Source organism: Lissotriton helveticus, chromosome 4_1 (assembly GCF_964261635.1).
Source record: "Lissotriton helveticus chromosome 4_1, aLisHel1.1, whole genome shotgun sequence".
NCBI lineage: Eukaryota > Metazoa > Chordata > Amphibia > Caudata > Salamandridae > Lissotriton > Lissotriton helveticus.
The window spans coordinates 588,538,901-588,560,526 of NC_136063.1; the positions used below are offsets into that span (position 1 = coordinate 588,538,901).

At 41.2% G+C, this 21,626-nt stretch overlaps 1 protein-coding gene across 5 annotated transcripts in view; it reads right to left on the reverse strand.

The window, feature by feature from the left end:
• The window catches only part of TRIM55 (tripartite motif containing 55), a 485,249-nt gene that overhangs the window by 202,656 nt on the left and 260,967 nt on the right, over nucleotides 1–21,626 (reverse strand). For all 5 annotated transcript variants that reach the window (XM_078687229.1, XM_078687225.1, XM_078687227.1 and 2 more), the window contains exons 5-7: nucleotides 19,920–20,153; nucleotides 18,350–18,372; nucleotides 16,094–16,218 (exon numbers count right to left, since the gene is read on the reverse strand). In XM_078687229.1, coding sequence (XP_078543355.1) covers nucleotides 16,094–16,218; nucleotides 18,350–18,372; nucleotides 19,920–20,153 — 382 coding nt within the window. The remainder of the gene's footprint in view (nucleotides 1–16,093; nucleotides 16,219–18,349; nucleotides 18,373–19,919; nucleotides 20,154–21,626) is intronic.

Consider the following 21,626-nt stretch of genomic DNA (forward strand, 5'->3'; position numbering starts at 1 on the left):
CATATGACAGGGAGAGTCCGGGACTGAAACAAAGCACAAATTAATATATTGTACAATAAATCCAGATAACACGGATGGTGAAAGGAACTGGTTGTCGAAAAACCTTCAAATTGCATCATTTGTATGATGCGTTTTAAACAACGCCCGCTCGGCGTGTTTTTTGTCTTGTACTGAAAACTATTTCTGAAAGAGACAAATACGTCTAATAAGTATTTGGCTTTTTGGGGGCACACTGCAAATACAGATCTCGCTAAATGATGCCTATCTGCTCCGATGTCACTGTCTCTTCGCTATTAATTGTGCTCTTGAACGCGCGCCATGAATGCCGGTTGCAAGTTCATTCGTCTTGCGGCCATTACCTTAAACAACCGTGGTGAGCACACCGGCAACTGGGAGTTCCCCGCTAGGGATTCTGGGAGTTCAAGTACAAAACTTGCTCCTCTGTGCTATTCAACAGTTGAGCAATGTTGAAAATCTGGAAGGCTTTTGTTGAAACTATCAGACCTGAAAAAACTCGCAACAATTTGAAAATTTCAGAGAATTAATTCAAACCTGAACAAGCAGTGTCAAATTTTACAATGAGCAATGCTTCACGTTGCGATAATTTTAGGTCTAGATTACCTCCTCTGGGGTCTCTTTCAACTTTTGAAATGATCGACCAACGTAAATCTCTTTCTGAATGTAGTTTTTCTGTTCCAATGGTTGACCAATGGGGCAGTCTCGACATTTTTTCTGATCCGGGATTTGTGTTGTGTAATTCGTTGCCGAACCTTTTGGTTGGTTTTTCCTATGTATAACATAGAACATGGACATAAAACCCCCTAAATTACATATTTGGTCTTACAATTCGTAAAAGTGTCATGCTACCAATGAATTCCTTTATGGGTAAATAGTGATCCTTCAATGGTTTGTTCGCAGCACATACATGTGCTCCACTTTTGATGTCCTGTCACAGGTTTTAGACCCATTAGTTCTCTTATTGTTGGTTTTGGAGATCTTTTTAAGGCTGCCCTGACAATGTGATTGTATAAACATTTTTCTTTTTTCAATGCAAATAATGGTGCATTTGCAAAAGATGAGTCAAGATTCTGGATCAAATGCCAGTTCTGATTGATGGCTTTTTTCAGAAGATTTGAGTTCGGACAAAAGGTAGCGACAAACACTTGTCTTTGCAAGGGCGATTTTTCTTTTTTCCTTAGCAGTGTTTCCCTGGGAGTCCACCATGCTCTCTTCATAGCAGATTTTACCAGTTTTTTTGGGTATCCCCGGTCAAGTAATCTTTCAACAAGGCTGTTGGCATGCAGAATGTATTCATCTTTATAAAAAAGTTACGACGGATCTTAAGAAACTGTCCATACGGTAAGTTCTCTTTCAGACTTCTCAGATGATTGCTGAAAAACAGTAAAGCTCTATTCCTATCTGTAGACTTTTTATATAATGTTGTAACTAATCCACCTTCTGATGGGTATACTTCAACATCCAGAAAAGGCATTCTGTGAGATGACTGGTGTATACTGAACTTAATGTCAGGTGACCTTTGATTGAGCCAATCATAGAACTGTTGTAATTGTTCAGTACTTCCGGACCACATCAGAAAGATGTCGTCAATAAAACTCATCCAAGATGTTAAAAACTGACTGAAAGGATTGTTATTGTACATCAACTTATCTTCGTACATTGACATGAACAGTACAGCTAATTCTGGAGCGAAGGGACATCCCATCGCTACTCCTTTTGTCTGATAATAGAACTCATTTCCAAAGACAAAATAGTTTTTGTTAGTGCAAAGGCAGCCAGTTCAAGAATGAATTCTGTAGGAACCCTTAAAGGTTTTATCCTTTTTTCCCAAAAATATGAAAAAACAGCCAGTCCTTCATCTTGTGGGATCTGAGTATATAATGAAGTGACATTGAGTGTCACCATTATATCCCTGTTGACTTGAAAGGACACGTTGTCCAGTTTATTGATAAAGTCGGTGGTGTCTTGAAGGTATGATCGGACTTCAGCCATGAACAGTTTCAGAAAATGGTCAACATATTTTGAGATCGGTTTGATCAAGGAATCACACCCAGACACGATTGGTCTTCCCGGGGGACAAGTCTCATTCTTGTGAACTTTAGGCAAAACATAAAAAACTGCAATTCTGGGATGTTTGTTTTGCAAAAAGTTGTATTCATTTGGACCTAGAAACCCTCGCTCAAAGCCAGTTTTTCAAATGGAAAACAGATAACCTTGGAGTTCGATTGTGCGATCTTTTGAAAATCGCTTATAGCAGACTGGATCGTTTAGTTGTTTGAGCGCTTCCAATGTTTATTCTTGGGTGCCCCACACCTCAATTGAGCCCCCTTTGTCCGCCTGTTTGATGGTAACTGAAGAATCATTTTTAAGTGAGACTATGGCGTCTCGCTGTGCCTTTGTGATGTTATGTTTGACGTATTTGGTCTTTTTCTCTATATTCGAAATCACAGAGAGGTTGATTTATTTAAAAGTGATGATTTCCTTCGGAATCTTGTTTGCGGGTGGGCAAAAAATAGATTTTTTACAAAGCCCTGTGACTTCATCCGGGATGGCCACCTTATCACAAGTGAAGAACATTTTAAGACGGATCTTCCGACAAAATTCAATTGTTTCAGTTTTCATTTTTATAAAGTCGGTGTTTTTTTGTAGGGACAAACGTGAGGCCCATCTTAAGAATGCTTTCTTCTGCATTGGTGAGCACACATCCAGATAAATTATAAATTGGTGATGGAATCAATGTTTGTAATGCTGTCTCCTGGTGGTCATTTCCCAGGGCTGCTTGTTGAATCTGGTCCGTCCTCTTGGTTTTTGCTGGCCTCTCCCTCAAAAAGACGGTCCCGGTTGTTGTTGGGCATTCCATCTTCTATTTGTATTAGGACGTCCTTCACTGCTGTCTGTTTCAACCCCCGACAATGATGAAGTGTCTGAAATTCCGGTAGATATCTACGTGATTCCACTCTTGTGTAAAAGTCTACCTGCAAATAAGGCTAAACAGTGTCCAAGGCAAAATTCTTTTTATCCTTCTCAAATTTTTCATTTTAAAATATTTTATTCACAACTCGGTACGTAGAAAAAATAAAGATAAAATACAGATTAAATGATACATAGTATATAGCAAACAGGGAAAAAAATAACAACATAGCAGAATGAAACAGTAAGAACAACTTCAAAACAAGGCAATACTAAAAAAAAAGAAAAAACAAATAGCGTTGCAGGTACGTTCATCAAGATAAATGCCAAAACCTTTCAAATGATAAATGTGCCCCAAATTTTATCGCATTTCAATAAAGAGCGAGTGCCTCTTAGTTTAGCCAAGGCCAATTCCATGGAGTAAATATCATTGATCAATGTCCACCATTCCATAATATGTGGGGGTTTAGGAGAGATCCAAGCGCGTGCAACCACTAATTTGGCACATGATAATGCAATAGTGACAATAGTTTGCTGCGAGGTAGATATTATGTGGATATCAAGTAATACAGAGGATGCTGTAAGAGAGGGAGAGCAGCTCAATTTTAGTTTCAGAATCTTGTCCAAAGCAGACCAAAACTTGAATAAAACAGGACAGGAGAGCAGCATATGTTCCAAATCCGCGGCAACAAGGCCAAATTTCGGGCATTTAGTTTGGTCAGTAAACAGGGTGTTGTTACCCCATTTGGCTATCCTATCAGGTGTGTGATAAAACATACAGGGGGTTTTAAATTGCTGTAGCCTTAAACTTGATGACTGAACTAAATGATTAATATTATGGAAAGATGAGGTAATCATGGTGGGGGTGATGTTAAGCCCTAACTTAGCACTCCATTTTTCTGCTAGTTTGAGGCAATCATTGGCTCTATGAGTAATGAGACATCTATAATCTCTACTGATTAGGGATTCATTCTTTAATGAATAAAAGCAATCCCAAATGTTGTCGTCAAATATTTCCCGTAATCTCATTTTACAGCAAATAAAATCATAAATTTGCATATATTTAAATTACATTGTTTCTGTAATTTTATATAAAAATTGGAGTGTCTCATAGCTCAGAAAACCATGACTGTCATATAGGTCCCCAACTGTGTGTATGCCATGGGCACGCCAGATATTCGTCATATTATCACTAAATATCCCGGGAAGTCCGGAGTTGCCCCACAGTACCAATCTGGGATGAAAAAAATAGTTTTTACAGAAGGCCAATATATTGAACCATATCTTGACCGTATCCCTAGCGGTCTTAAATGTAACTCTTTTGAAATAGTTGGGGTCGTTGACTCTTAATAAAAACATATTAGAGTCTGAATTTAACATAAAAATGTGAAAATAGAATTGATTATCAGCGTTAAGTAAGCATCGTAGGCGACCAATGAACGTTGACCAAAAATATAACTTAAAATCTGGGAAATAAAGTCCCCAGTTGTCTAGAGAGCATTTAAGTAGTGACATGGATGGACGGGCTTTGTGATATCCCCACATAAAACTACTAAATGTTCCGTCAAGTTTAAAAAAAAAAAAAGGTTACTAAGAGAAAGAGGGATCAACCGAAATAGATAAAGAAATTTGGGGAGTATTTTCATTCTAATTAAATTAATCCGACCAATAATATTTAAGGGAAGTTTATGCAATTTTTTTAATTGTACGATAGTAGATTTAACTAAAGTATCGTAATTGATAGTAACTATTTCGGTAATTTTGGCTGATAATTTAACACCTAAGTAAGTGGCCGTATGACATAGACCAGGTACTATAGTTGTTGGTTTGTAGTTAGCAATGACCTGGGTTATATTTAGGTTTAATTTGTAACCCGAGACATCGCCGAATCTGCTGGCCTCCAAAGTTATTCCATGTAGAGCCTTTGCGATATCAGTGGAGTAAACAGCAATATCATCGGCGTACGCCGTGATTTCCAGTAAATGAGGGCCAGAGCTAAAAGGTATTATACAAGATTGTAATTGTAGAGCATGGAGAAATGGCTCCATAGAAAGAGCGAATAGTAGAGGCGACATGGGACGGGTGCTCCTAGATATGGAAAAGGTGGCTGAAGTCAAACCTGCGTAGCTGATTCTCGCGGTAGGGTTGTCATAAAGGGATTGAATCCATGTTACGAAGTGACCGCTAAAGCCCATAGTTGTTATTACTGACCAGAGATAATCCCACCCCACTCCATTGAAGGACTTCTCCGCGTCCAGAAGGATCATACCGAGTGGGGAGGGGTACGTCCATGCTCTATCGAAGGCAGTAATGGCCATGTTAATATGAGCTGTAGTATCTCTACCTATTACAAACCCGTGTTGTTGAGGATTAACTATTTTAGGTATCAGTGGAGCCAGCCACATGGCCAGCACTTTTGCAAATACCTTAGCATCTGTATTTATAAGCGAAATGGGGCGATATGAACCACATTCATTAGCCGGTTTATCCTTTCTCAAAAAGAAAATCAATTTGGCAGTGTTCCAAGAATTCGGGGCTTTCCCATTCTCACCGATATAGCTAATAACTTGATGGAAGAGAGGTGTTAGCTCATCAATACAGATCTTATATACCTCTAAGGGTAAAGTATCTTCCCCAGCAGCTTTTCCGGATGGTAGAGACAGAATAGCTTGCCGTATCTCTAATAGGCTAACGTGTTCGGATAGTTGAGCAAGCCCTAGATGATCAAATTTACCTGAAATATGGCGATCCAGGTAGGCCTGAATACTAGCCAGTGTAGGGAAGTTTTCTGGCGTATATAATTTCTTATAAAATTCCACAAATTGTTCTAATATCTGTGAGGGTTGATCAAGTTTAACATTATTGGGGCCTTTTAAACTTTTGATCAGAGTGTTAGCTCTCTCATCGGCTGCTTTATAAGCTAAGCTAGAAGTTTTACTACTTTGTCTCCGCTTTCGTATTGAGCAATACGGGATTTATGTAATTTTATACTACTTTTTTCCCAAAGTATTGATTTTAGAGCCGCCTTTAAATGTCATAATTTAAGTCCAAGTTCCAGCACGTTAGGAGAACCTGTGCATAGAGTGTCGGCCAATAAAAGTTCAGCTGAAAGGATATTATTAGTTAGAGTTGTATTGGTTTTACGGTGCTCAGAATTTTGTCTAAAGAGAAATTGTTGGGTGAACCCCCGAATACTGGCTTTACAGGCATCCCACACAATAATACAGGAAGTGGAATGAGATTATTTTGGATAAAATCTGTAATATGGGTCTGGGAAAAGAAAAGATCCTGGGGCATGTATGAATTTGTGTAATATTAAACAAAAACAAAATAGGGTTATGGTCTGAGGTGACTCGGGGACATAGCGTAATAGAGCTAGTATTCAATACATTATCAGATGCCCAGACCATGTCAATGCGGGAACAGAGTTTATGAGGGGCGGAGTAATATTAAGACGGATGCCACGCCAAACATCTTTAATATTATGAATACGTCCCAATTCTAGTATGGCAGCACGAGACCTGCGCATACGTTGGAAAGCACCATGTCTAGTAGTATCCAGTTGTTAGTTCTTAATGCACTTAAAATCCCCCAAAATAATTAGTTCTCCCTCGAAATCCAAAAGTTCAATATTCAATTGATCAAACATAGTACCAGCGCGATCAAAATTGAAAGAGTGTGAAAAATAGCACAGATTACAGGCTGAACCCTCAAAAGGGGCATAACGTGGATTTTGGTGCTTTTCGGGCCAAATTCCAAATGTTCCGGCCTTTAATAGCCCTTTCCTCTCATTAAATTTCAGCAGGAGTGGCCTGCTCCCTATTTAGCAGGTGCATTAAACATGGCACAGCTTGTAATTGCAATCCCTCACAAAATTAAGGCTCGAGTATGCTGTTGAAAAAAGGTAACTGTCAGATTAATAGATAAGAACTGAAGCATGAGTGTGAATTCTGCCACAACCAATGGAGAATAAGAGGCATAGAAACCAGCAGCAAATTCTGTACATACATGGGCGTGGCATTGTCTGCAGAAAAGTCAGCTCTTCAACAAGAAAAGAAGACGGGGTGTTAACTTATTGTTGTTGTTGTGTTGTGCTTTGCTTCAAACACTTGTCACTGGCATTTAATTAATGACAAGTATTTCGCGTAGTGTTTAAATAACAGAATTCTATTTACGAATGGCTAAATAAATGTGTTTGAAATCTTGTACTTCTACTTTTTTAGATCACGTGCAACAAGGAGCTTTTTCTATGTTGGCAGTTGTGAAAGTATGTGAGAGCAGATCTAGGCTTTTAACACACAAGCACACGGTACATTTAGCTGTCAGTGTATGTCTAGACACTTCCCACGGCATCGGAGGACACGTTGCTCCATTAGTGTTAGGATGCATAATTCCGGTATAATGTCAACTAACACAACAGGCTCAACTACCGTCATGATAGTAGGTGTTGCCATTACTGCACTCGTGTTCATCAACCATGGGGAGATAAATGCATTAGACAACCTTTCCTGTTTTTTTTCCTAGTAGATGAACGCCAAACAGAATGACTGATTCCGACTTTGGAAGTCTTACTGCCAGACCATCACTGCGGCGGTCCCAAGTGGTACGCTGAGCCAGCAGTCTTCCGCCTGCTGTATTATGATGTTACTGTTCTGCTGGCGGTCGCGCTGCGGCAGTCTTCCGACTGAGGGGGCTTTCATGCTAGGAATCTCACTTAATTTTAAGTTTTTTGCCGCAGTGCAAATACATATGTGTGTATTTTCATGAAACAAGTCTGTAAATATACACATATGTATTACACCTATGGAAAACTAAGCCATCAGCCATTGCAACAGTCAACAAATGGACAAGGAACTTACCTGTGATTCTGGCGATGATATGGCCGACCAAGCTCGCAAGTCGTCTTCCAGTTTATCATCTAGACGAACATGCCTCATTTGCACCTCTTCCGCACCTGCCCATTTGGATACATCCCTCAACCATGCTGCATATGTGGGCAGCATTGGGCTAAGCCGCATAATTGCTATGCACCACTTTGCCATCACCAGGTCTAGGAGAAAAAACTTTCTGTTCAATTTTTTCTTTGCGGGACAGGGAATCAAGTCCAACCACACTTGGCGGATTTCCCCCATGGACAAGTGTCTGCAGGAAATGGGGGACCTGGACGAGAGGCTCATGACGGAAAGAAGAGTGGAAACAAGAGACAAGGTACTTTTTTACCTTAAATCTTGCGTTTCCGCCAGGTCGAGTGTGGAGGTCTTCCCAACCTCAGTCGGCTTGGTAGTAAGGTGCATTGTAATCTCAATGGTGGGAGCAGGGGCTGGACTCATTCCATTAGCCGCTGTCGACTGGGACCGCCATCAAGGCAGAAAGAGAAATCCTGTCGGAGGCGCAGTCTTTCATCTGTGGCACCGCCAAAATCCTAATTTTGGTGCTGAGTGATGAAGCCTATGCCGCCACAGCGGCGGTCCCAAGACTGTCAAAGTTGTAATCAGGCCCTGAGTTCTTCACCTCCGCCACATTATCCCACTAATCGGGGAATATAAAAAACCCTGTCTTTTTATGTTTTCCTACACTTTTTTAATTAAGTTTAAATAATTATGAAATAATAAATGATTCGTCTTTATATCTTGGAGCATTACATTCAAATAATTTTAACATTTAAGAAGCCACATCATAGTTCTTAATTAAAAGCACTATTGAATAGAAGACAGTTTTCAAGCCTTTTAGAAATTATGTAAATTTTCTACTGTCTCTTTTTTCATCTATAAAGCTAGCTTTACAACAATAGGTAGAGATAAACGGTGATTTACTTCATATGATTTATATGTTGAATTCCAACCGTCTCCATTTAAGTACCAAATATAAAATGTAATTTAAGCTATGTAATTGGTGCTAAATATGTGACCTGGCTTTCTTTATCAAACTGGACTCTTGAGACTTCAAAGTGCTCTACTGTCCCTGACGTATGATGTGGCTGCTGAAAGTCATTTTTAATGCTTGTGGCTGTGTGGCAAATTTCTTCTAATAGGTAGTTGGTTAGGGGTTAGATTATGGAGATGAGTTTAAAGGGAGAGAGAAGATTACTTTGTTTCCACTAGTGTCTGCTTCCTATGAGCCAATAATTCCTTAATTTTAAGTGTCTTGACTGCCCATTTTCACTGCCTTTGGTCCACTATCTGTTTGAGGCATTCTTGCCATCTTGCTTGGTCTATTCAGAGAAGGTTAGGAGGATAAATAAACATATGAAAGGGAAAGAGGGGAGGAAGCCCAGGGCTAGTTTAGTTTGGAGCTATTGGTCTTCTTTCCCTAATAAAATGTGCTTGGTCTGACTCTCTTATTTCCCGGGCTTTCTCTGGATGACCTGAAGTCATAATATATATATATATATATATATATATATATATATATATATATATATATATATATATATATATATATATATATAAATATATTTTACCTACTGGCGGTCGCCAGTAGGTAGTTATAGTTAGGATTGATTTCCATAGGGAAATCGCAACATTCTATTGGGAATAACGTTGGCGCCGGTTGAGGAATCTGCCTGAATTTTTCAGCAACTTTGTTTCGCGGCGCTCCGCTCCTTCTCTGAAAGTTTGGGGGGGATTCGTCAAGTGGGGGCCAAGATAAAAGGGGGGTCCCAAAACGTGTTTTCCCCATGTTAATTTCCATAGGGCGGTCGGTCGCACTTTTAGCTCGAACAGCTGAATGGATTTTCACCAAACTTGGCAAAATTGTAGGGACTAGTAGCCCGATGTGCCTTTGCTATGTCTCAAGATATGTGCTCCAGAGGATTTTGAGTAATTTAGGTTCAAAAAAATTTATATATCTATGGCAGCGCCCCGGTACGCGCACCGGGGAGCGCTCCGGGCGCGCCACTTGACTTGCGCACGGAAAGCTGATTGGCTCTCGGGTGTCTGTAAACATTCGAAACAGTCCGCAGCGGCCGCCATCTTGTGTCTCGGTAGGATCGAGACACAAGAGGTGGCAAAAAACAAAGGGGGAAATGACCAAAAGGGGGCAGGGTACACCCCCCTGACCCCCTAGGTTTGATGTGGGGGCCATAAAAGGGTCCCGCGGGACAAAAAAATGTTGTAATTTTTTTTCGATTTTTGCGGGGGATCGCCCGGTACGCGCACCGGGGAGCGTACCAGGGAGCGTACTTTGGTTAAAAATAGTGAAAATAATAGTGTATAATAATCATTTTGAGTGATTACAGGTAGGGTAGCTCTGAAAAGAGCTTTTGGTTCTGTGGCTGTTTTAGGTACCTACAAGTATGTCCCACACACACCCACACGCACACAACCCCACCCCCCCACACCCACACACTCCCCACACACCTCACACACGCACACCTCCACCCACACCTAAACACCCCACACCCCTACACTGACACCTTACACATCCACACCCACACCCACACATCCCACACACACACACACTCACACACACACCTCACCCCCCAACACACACACACGCACACAAAGATACCTCACAGACACACCTCACACATCACACACACACACACACGCGCATACCTCACAGACACACCCACACATCCCACACATACACACACATCCTACACACATACCCCCCACACCCACACACACCCCACACACACCTCACACCCCACACCCCCACCTACACCCAAACACCCCACACACCCACACCCACACACACACCTTACACACCCACATCCCCACCCACACCCACATACCCCACACACCTACACACACCTATACACCTCATCCCCCCTCAGACACACACACTCACACACACCTCACAGACACACCCCACACATCCCCCACACACACCTCCCCACCCCACACATGGGGAAAACTCAGTGAAACACTAAAATAATAATTTAAAGTGCTTAGAGGTAGGGTAGCTCTGAATAGAGTTGTTGTGTTGTTTGGGTGTTTTAAGTACCAACATGTAGGTACCAATGCTGAGTCTTAAATTTAATGTACACCATTTCCTCTGTAGATATCTTGCATGTTGTTAAAGAAGTTATTGTGGTATATGGAATCCATATCATAGTCTATCAGGAAAGCAGAAAGAACATGGAGGCAGGAGATGAAAAAGAGATGTCAAATACACATTGGAGATAATATAGTGGGAGAAAGGAAGTAACTATGAGCAAAATTACTATGTAACATAAAAAAGTTGCACAATATGCCATAAATCTGACTTTACATTATAATCAATTTGGTACTAGTTTATGAATTACATATAAAAATGAATAATGTCTGAAACAAGTTTAGAATTATTAAATATACATTTATTTTTCAGATTCTTTTTCCAAATTTAACATAACTTTATTTATCTTACTCCTACACACACACCTCATCCCCCTCTCAACACATACACACACCTCTAACATACACCCCCCACACACACCATGCACACACCTCATACACACAAAAAATCCCCCCACACACACTCTTCACATACACACACACATTCCATACACACACATACATCGCACACATATACACCCCACACCCATACAGTCCTCACACATACTTCACAGATCCTCAACTCCACCCACACCAAAACACCCCACAGAGCCACACCCACAGACACACCTTACACACCCACACCCCGACCTACACCCACTGACTCCCTATAAGTCACACACACTGTATTACTTATCTTTCTTTGCTGTTTCACTCAAGCCCATTCAGGTACTGTTCCCTTTACTCTCTTTGTCCTTTCTCTTTCTCACTCCCCATGTCTTATCCTAATTCAATTTTTCCCCCTCTTTCACCCCTCTTTACCTATACTACCTGGTCTTTTCTCACTTTCCCTTATCGTTCTTCATTTATCCCGGTTCCGCCACTACCCTTCATTCTCAATTTTTTACTGTCCTTTCTTTTTCTTTCAACACCCACTCACATTCTCCCATTATCTCTACTTTAGTCTTCTTCCTCTCTCTTCCCTTCTTTCGCTCCTTTAGTCATTTTACTTTTCTCACTTTCACCCTATTACACCTTCTCTGTTTTTTACTATGTAATAAACAATCCCTCTGTGTTCATCCTGTAGCTCTCTTTCTCTTAACATTACTCTCTTTGTGTTCTTCCCTCATGCTAACTCCATCATTAAAAATGTTTTTCTTTTTTTTTGGGGGGCGCGTCCCGGTACGCGTACCCTTAGAATTTTTTTTTGACAGAGATTCATTAAAAATATAGGTTTATTTTTATAAATGAAAGGTAGTTCTAAAAAGAACTGTTTTTTTTCTTCTTTTTGTTGTTTTATATTTTTGTTAATGTTTTTTTGAACATTTTGTACTTTTTTTGGCTTTTCAAAACAGTTTTATATTTTTTTTGTATTTTTTATGGGGCGAAACAAAAAACAGGGAATTGTAAATGGCTCAACAGGAGCAAAAAACAAAAAACGGAAAACATTACTGTTTTTTGGGGCATTTGTGATTGTCACCAGCAAGAACGACGAGCTTCATGCTCTTTTCACCATAGGCGATGAGCTTGCCACATGCAATACAGGTGATTCTAAAATCACCAAATCGTTCCTGGATACAAGGCATCACCTCTGATGTTTCTGGTCCCGATTGAGTGGGTTGCTTTCTTTTGGAGCTGGTCCTTGAACACTGGGGGAGGTGACTGGCCAGTTCCCTGATCTCTGCACGAGAATAGTTAGCAGGATGCTTCCAGGTCATATGCCGAATCATGGTATTATTACCAAATGAATATTTTTTATCTGGATTGCCCCTAGAGAGTTCTGCACCACAGATTCGACATGTTACCTTGGCCGCATTAACTTTTTTCGTGCCCTCTGGAAGGGGAAAAAACTCCCATACAATGTGTTCTTTTGGCTTGTATGGGGTATTTTGTTCAGGCAGCCATCTGCTCCCCTCCTCCTCTTCCTCTTCCTCCTCCTCCTCTTCTTCACCACCAATGTATTGTTGTGGTGGTCCTCTTGTTGGTTGTGGTGGTGGTGGTGGTGCAGATGCTCCAGCTGTTGCTGCTACAGTAGCCATTTCAAAGTACAAAAGAATTGTCTCTGTAGATGAAACAGGTCTTCCTCAGTCAAAGGACAAAGTCAGAGTAAGGAGGAAAGGTGGGTTTTTTTATCATTTGGAAAAAAAAACTGAGCTGAACCAATCAGAAGTGTTATTTTCAGGTCACAAGACCAAGGCTTTACTCATTTGGAAACCAAAACTGTTCTGCACCAATAGAAAGTGTTATTTTCAGGTCACAAGACCCAGGCTGGTCACAAGACCCAGGCATTACTCATTTAGAAACCAAAACTGTTCTGCACCAATAGAAAGTGTTATTTTCAAGTCACATGACCCAACGCGCTTACGCTACGCGCCCCCGGCCGCGCCCGTAGTCGCGCTCTGGGGCGCGCCCGCGGGTGCGTAGCGTAAGCACGTCAGGACGTTTCACGATCGTATGCGATCGCGTGCTTTCGGTTGCGATTACGCTGGGCGTCATATGACGCATCACGCGTGTACGCGATACGTCACGATGTTGTTTTTGTTCGCGGCAATAGCGCTCCCGGGACGCTCCCCAGTCCGCGCCCAGGGACGCGCTGTAATATTGCGCTTACCCGTGCGTTCACCGGTACGCGCCCCCGGGTTAAAAATAAAAAAAATTACATATTTATACAGTATAAAATTTGTTTTAAAATGTTTCACTTTCTATACCTATAAAGATTTGCTATTAAAAAACCATTGAAATTCACTGAAAAACCCATAGGTTTCACACCAGTTACAGTTAGGAATTAGCATTTAAAAAACCTATAAAATTCACTGAAAAAAACATAGGTTTTACACCAGTTATAGTTAGCTGGAAATTTTACTCGCATAAAACCATTGAAATTCCCACGTTATAGTTAGTTGGACTCACTATAACTTGTGCGTGCAATGCACTGCTGATGACGTCACATATTACATCACTCATAACATGGTCAGTGACATCACTCATGACATCACTGATGACACCATCCTTGTGACAGAGTGACAGACCTCCTTTATTATTATTATTCTGAGTTTTGTATAGCGCCTGGTTACCAATAGGCATCCCAGCGCTTACCAGAACATAACACTACTAAAAAGATGCAAAGATTAAACGGAAAACAGAAAGGTTTTTAAAAGCTTACGGAAGCGAAGAAGACTAGCCTCCGAGCGCAGATGTAAGGGCAATGAGTTCCACAGGGAAGCCACATTTATTGAGAACTGTAATGTAACCCTTGAAATGTAACCCTTGAAACAAATATTCAAAAATAGAAACTAAAATTTACAAAAAAATGGAGATAGCCATACCACTTACAACAACCAATTCAATAATTCCACCATCTATATACACATGCACTCATTCACCAACAGTTCAATATAGTCACTCATACATATACTGACTCATCATATGTAGTGATACACCTATACATCCTGTTACACACCGACAGTCATCCAAAAGTTACTCACACACATACTCACACATGCAAATTAACTATTCAACATCCATTTATTTGCATATACAGCTATACACACACTACCACTTTACTTCTAAGGAAACTTACACATACTTACTCTCTTAAACAATCACTTATAGAAACACATACTAATTTAAATAGGAACTCTTACAATCTCTTACTCTCAGATATACTCACTTATATACATCAATATTCACATACACTAGATTAAAACATATGTAGTTACTGATAAAGAAACTAGAGACACTCATTCAATCAGTAACACACACATATACACAGTCATCCACCCATTCAGTCCTGCACATATGCTGTCTTCAAAACACATACAAAGAGAGAGTCAGTCATTCATGCATCTATGTGCTAAGTAATACCTCCACCAAACCATACAAACACTCATACTGATACTAAGAAAAACATCTAATAACCTATATACATACACATGTACCTACTCACCAACCCATGCAGCCACTTATACACAAAGTGAAACACTAATACATATATTTAAATATTTAAACATTACTCCCTAATATATGTATTCACTAAGATACACTTAATAAACCAGTTAACCAATCAATTAAAAAAAAACATCCATATAAACACTTATTTAAACATGTATTCTTCCATCAACTTTTACATATACATATATAACACATATTTATTTTTCAGAAAGACACACATTCACTGGATGGTGTCATCAGTGATGTCATGAGTGATGTCACTGACCATGTCATGAGTGATGTAATATGTGACGTCATCAGCAGTGCATTGCACGCGCAAGTTATAGTGAGTCCAACTAACTATAACGTGGGAATTTCAATGGTTTTATGCAAGTAAAATTTCCAGCTAACTATAACTGGTGTAAAACCTATGGTTTTTTCAGTGAATATACATATATATATAAATCCTTGCGATTCACAAATAGGAAATCAAACAATGACATTTATGAAAGTGTGTCGAACACTTTCTGCGATTCCTGGGTGTTGGCAAATGACCTACCTCATGAATGGTAATGAGGTAGGTCGCAATTTGATACCCTCTAGGAACCGCTAAAATCACAGGGTTGATGGCCTGCTGGGGTCAACAGACCACCATGCCCGGCATTGCTTTTAAATAATTTCTACAGGTGATCCCACTGTTCTTGAATTTGTTAATTGCAAATCAATCCTAGTGTGTTTATGTTGGATCTTAGAACTCTGCCGCTTCTACATCCAATAGAAGTATGTCTTCACGCAAGGTTGAGTGATATCACACTCCATCAATCTTAAAACTTAAGTGATAAGGATGCCAGACCCACATAATCAGAATGAAAGTACTGATACTTCTGTATATATTTACTAGGTGTTCCTTGAAAACTAAGGAAAATGGTTTAAAACAATGTATTAATGTATTAATAATCAGTAAATGGCGGTAAAGATGGAAATTCAGCACCAATGCATTCTAACTGCTTGTACCTGGGTATCACCAAATAAAAAACAGGTAGGTTTGCCTAAGCACTTTTAGTATATAAAAATCATGGTTAACAGAAACAGAAAATATGAACTTAAATTTAAATTTGCAATGGATGTTAACGTCGGATGACTACTGTTACTAAATCAGCACTGTGGATTTATTTGTGCATTCTCTCACATCATATCAACATCAAAATTGTGCACAACTGTAGTTTTGAAAACTTTTTCAGATAAGGAGGCAAACATACCTCTGTAAAAGTCAATTTCTCGGATTATCCGTTCCTCTCTACTGAGGTTGACTATAAAATTGTTCATGTTATCATACCCAGGCTCAATTTTTTCCAACTGTAATACTTTGGTGGCTTCTGTGATCCTGTAAAGAGATAGAGCTGATTAAGTTGAAATACATAAAAATAATGCAGTTTAGGGTAAAAAAAGATGTTTATATGTCTATCAGCCTCCTAGCTTAGACAACTAAATCTTCCACCCTTACACTCTTGCATCACAGTGAGGGCAGTGACCACATTGTACCCTAGTTGCTTGACACAAACCCTTGCCATCGACCCCTTCATGCTTGCCCCGCCTCATACGTAAACTTCCTTTGTCGGGTATTCAGCTCAAACTCTCAGGTAAAGGGCAAAGAGGTTAAGGGTGTCTTCCTATGGCATCTTCCCAGTTTCGGCTTATAATGGCCATGTCCATTTTTTTGGACAGAGGGCACACATTTCCCCTTTCCTCCCATACTATCCCAAAACCACCTGCCTCAACTTTATTTGTAACTGTATGGTACTGCTGTGAAATTACCGCATGCAATTTTAATATTACCCCTGTACAATGGATCTTGGAATCAAGGCCATAGTGTCCTAACACTTCTCTCGAGTAGCCCCCTGAAACACATGCATGGATCATGTCACTTAATTCTTTGGGTTGCTCCGCAACTACTTCATTTGGAGGCTTCACAGCCCATATAGCAAAGCCTGCTGCATAATGCTGTTGCACCTCTGTGGACTTCAAAGGGCAGTTATTGTAGCTGGTTGTACAATGGCTACTTGGATGATTGCTGGGTGCGTAATGGCTCCTCAATAAATATATTAGCCCACTAAACTGTATCACCAAAGAACATCTGATGCCCTACCTATTTTCAGTTCTCCCACAGATTTTTTTTAATTTGGATTAAATCACTCCTTTTTGCCCTTCAACAGAATGTAGATGATAGCTGGTTTTGCAATATCTATTCCTATAGGTTGCCCCATTACATACCTGATTGGCCTCCTCAGAACATATACTATGGCTGCTCGTAAAATTGTTGCTCCTCCACCACTCCACAGTATCCATTAGAGCATATGCTGTTGTAAACTGTATTATGCCTATTCTCGTGGGGTTTTCCTCTTCCACTCCTGTAAAGATCTCTCAGAACACCTAATGTGACTGGTTCTACTCTGTCCATTACTAGGGGGTGCTCCTTGTTACTTATGGATGAACCTTCAGAGCAAGTACCATGGGTGGTTTCATCTTGCCAATTACAGTGGTTGCTCCTCCTGGGTCCGTTTTTTTTAGTCATGTACTCCGCTTGATCTCATAATGGTTTGTAATTCCACGGTGATCCATTGGAGTGAATACTCTGCCTAGCTGAATAATGCCATTTTATATGGGTGTCTCCTTGCCAAACTTGAGTGGATCCCGCTGCTAATGAACTACGATTGTTCCAATGATGGTCAATCCTCACTTGGTCCACAGGGACCTGTCAGAGAATATACTATGGCCGGTCCTTTAATGCATAATCCGCTGTGTTGCTGCTAAGCCACTCCAGAAGGGAGGCCTCAGATATTTACTATGTGAAGTTGCATAATAGCTATTCCTTATTGCTCCTGAATATAACCCTCAGAGGATAATTTATGGTTGGCCTTATAATCCCCATTCAGAGGGTTTCTCTCTGCCACAATTGGGTTGCCTCCTCAGTCATAAGCCTTGGTTCCTCATTTTTATCGCTTCCCAGAAGACCCGTTGGAGCATGCACTCGGACTGTTTGTATAATGCCTAATCCTAAGGGTTGATCCCTTATGCATTTGGGTGGGCTTCACTAGTGCTTCTGTGCATACTACAGATAATTTAATATACAATATGCCAGACGGTACTCCCCAAGGGCAGGCTCATTCACCTAGTAGGTGCACATACATGCACAACAGAGTTTGAGTAGTTGCTGCCGCACATGATACAAAACACTACCTGCGCACTCACATACTTTCTCTGCAGCCATACACTAGCATATTCTGCTTACGTCAGCCATCTTTCACTCCCTCGCTTCCATGACACTCATAGTTGTAGTAACAAAACACAGAAGGGACATATCTCTGGTCCCCACGCACAACACCACAGTATTATACTTATAGGATGCATGATAAATACACTCTTCAAGCCGTTGCACTCCCATATGGTATTTGCAACCAACTCTCAATGCCCTTTGTCAGGGTCATCAATCACTATAGAAATGCAACAATACTTACTTTTGCAATAAAGCTTTTGCATTCTGCAAAAATGAGAAAGGAAAAATTGTTAGAAGTCAACTCAAAAAAAGGTGAAACATTTGAATTCACACACACATTATTTTTTACTCTTCCCCCACCTGTCTGGTGTACAGAGAGGCACATGACCAATAATTTAGAGACTGTTGGATAACATAGAAAATAATTGGAAACAGTGAAATGCCTTGACCTGTGCCTGAAACAGTACTCAGTGTTTGTTGTATGTGAATCCTCAGCACAGGCATAGCTCGCCAGGATAAAAACAAATCCAAACAAGGTCAGACGTACCACTACAGGCCTGAGACGTGGAATAATTGCTGGGTTCATTGCAACCCTTAGTCCTTTGTTGTATGTGATTCCTTAACACAGACAAAGATCATCAGCATACAAACAAATCCAGCAACATGCATGTTCTGCAAGGTCAGGTGTCCCACTACAGGACTGAGACGCGGTCTAATGGCTGGATCTAGCAGAACTATGAGCGCTGAGCTCGAGTTATGGTGTCACCAATGGGCCCATATTATATATCAGAGAATCTGGTCGGGCCATGCAAGTGGTGAGACAAAGGCATGATAATCCCAACTCTTTCTATGTGGTCCATGTAGTTAGGTATTTATTGGGGTTTTCGTGCCCCTTCTGTAATATCTAAGTATTTAAATGATTTTTTTCCATTATTGCAGTCAAACATGGGGCTTCAATCATTTGCATAGAGGTGTTCAAAAGACAAATAATGGGTATACTCTCCCATTATAGAACATGACCCAGCCAACACCCCTGTCTGGTGATAAGTCCAATTCATGTCATCCAGAAGGATTTTTTCCTTTTGTTAGAAGTCATGTTTAGCGGGCTTTTGAAGGATGCTATGATGGTTCTTTGGACTGCCCCCTTTTACTCACCACCTGCAGGCGATAAAACTGTTGTTAGACCTGGCACCATTGGCGGGGGTCTCTCTTCCTTTTTTTGCTGTTACCTCCAGTGTTTTGGTATGTTTTGCTGGTCTAGATGCTTTGGGCAATTTGCCACTCCTATTCAGTGCCAAAGTGCAAGTGCTCCCTTTTGTACATTGTTGTAATGGATTAGTGACTCCATGATTGGCTTATTTGATTTACTTGTCAGCCCCTAGTACAGTGCTTTAAAATCCCTGTGAAAGGCATCACCAAGAAGTAAGAGTTCCAAAAGGCGGTGAAGAAAGCTATTCTTCGGACTGCCCCCTTTTACTCACCTCCTGCAGGCAAAAAAACTGTGTTCAGGGAAACCTTTCACTCCCCTTTTCTGTGAGAACCTGAGGGAAGGCATGATAAGGCTCTACACTAATCTCTCAGGCAGACCTCAAAGAATCTCTAGTGCACACATGGGAGCACAAGTGAACACTGTCAGTCTGTGCTTCCATCCTCGGCAAAGCATACATAATACAATGGAAAGCGGGCATTGCTCCAGCTTCAGCCAAACTTTGCTCATGTCTGGAGTTCCACTGGTGCATTACTACATAATATGGACAACTGTCACCCATTGCTTTATCTCCCATACGTCACCTTATCTTGTCAAATGGTACCTGTAAGAAGAGCGCCATTTCTGGCTCCTCCATGAACTGGATGCCTGACTCTACCAGTTTGGACACGGTCTCCAAATGGTCGCCGTGCTTCTTGATGAGGGAGCGGACGTGCTCCAGCTTCTGCTCCTGCTCTCTCGTAATCATCTGCGTCATCTCGCTTCTTCTCTCTTCGAGCACTGCGTACAAGAAATCAAACTTCTCACACAGGTTCTCTTTCTGTTTCCGGCAGCTTTCCTGCAAGTCAATTGAGTCAGTTGTCAAAACACAGGTCGACAGCTTCAAAAGCATCGATATTTTTGTAAAAGACAGGAAATATGTATTTCATAATATCCCTTTAAAATATAATTCGCCCCAGACACAGTTTGATTTATCTAATTTATTTGCAGTTTTCATTGAACAATTGCGAGGTCAGTACAGTCAACAAACCCGGTCCCATGAGAGTGGCAACAACAAACAATTCGTGTAAGCAACAAGCAAGCGTGTTTGTGAAGACAAGCAAGCAGACGTCTGTTAGACATCGGGTAGAATGTCGTATCTAAGAATCAGTGCTTAATTTTTGCAGGTGCTTTCAGGTGCTAAGCACCAGCACTTCTTTCTCAGGGCCGGGTCTACTGAATTTTTCTCTCATGCACATATTTGGTGCACTGGCCTGCACTGTGCACGGGCCATTAATACGCCTCTCTGAGCGAGGCTTGTGCGGATGAATGTTCATATTTTGTGCATACTAGTGTGCTTGCTTTGGCGATCGCTGATGCGTGGTCTTCAGGGTGGGGAAGGGCAGATGTGTTGTAATGCGCAGTTTAAACTGCACGTACGATGAACTGGGAACTTAATTTATGTGGCGACAGGCAACAGAGTGAAAAAATAGTCCTTTGCTGTGAGACACGGTAGATAAATTCCGGTGCGGCGGCTCCCGAAGGGAACTGCCCAATAACTGCACGCCTCAGGAGCCCAGGCAAGGCCTTGCAGAATTATAGCAAAAGACGGGAAGCAGCTTAGGGTGGTCCGAAACCGAAAGAGAAATAATTTACTCCTGCCATTCAGCGTATTAGTACCTCACTTGTACTTGTCCCAGTACTCTCTCGTCCCTATCACATCCGTCCTTTCCTTTCCGCAATGGCCACCGTTGCAGCCACAAGCATCTTAAAGAACACCTCCCATCCCTGCCACTGTGACTGTGCCCCATCGCTACCTCCGACAGTGCCCCTCTCTGCACAGAGCCTTTCTCACCTGTATCTCAGTGCCCCTCTGTCCACAGTCCCCTTCCCCTCCATATCATAATGCCCCTCCCTCCCTGACACAGCACTCACCCATTATTGTTACAGTGCCCCTGGGATCCCTGCTCTCTCACAGCACCCCTCCCGACCATAGCTTGGTATTGAAGCCTGCACTGGGTCCTTAGTACCGATACATTAAGAAATCGAACTTGAGACGAAGGCCTTCTCAATCTTAACCACTCGAACCAGAGGGCTTTCCCCTCACCAATGCGTATGTTTTAGAACAGTGCAGTTTGTTTTCATGTGCATTGTTCGACTTCCTGCCTACCTCTTTCAATTCTGAGAGGTGCAGTGCATAAAAGTCAGCAGTGAGTGTCTAATTGTGCGCAAGGTCAGTCTGGCCTATAGGGCAACTTCACAGTTGCCAGAAAAGCTGGAATGATAGGTTAGGTTGTGAGGTAATTTTTGGCTGTTTGTGGCCCTGTTTTAT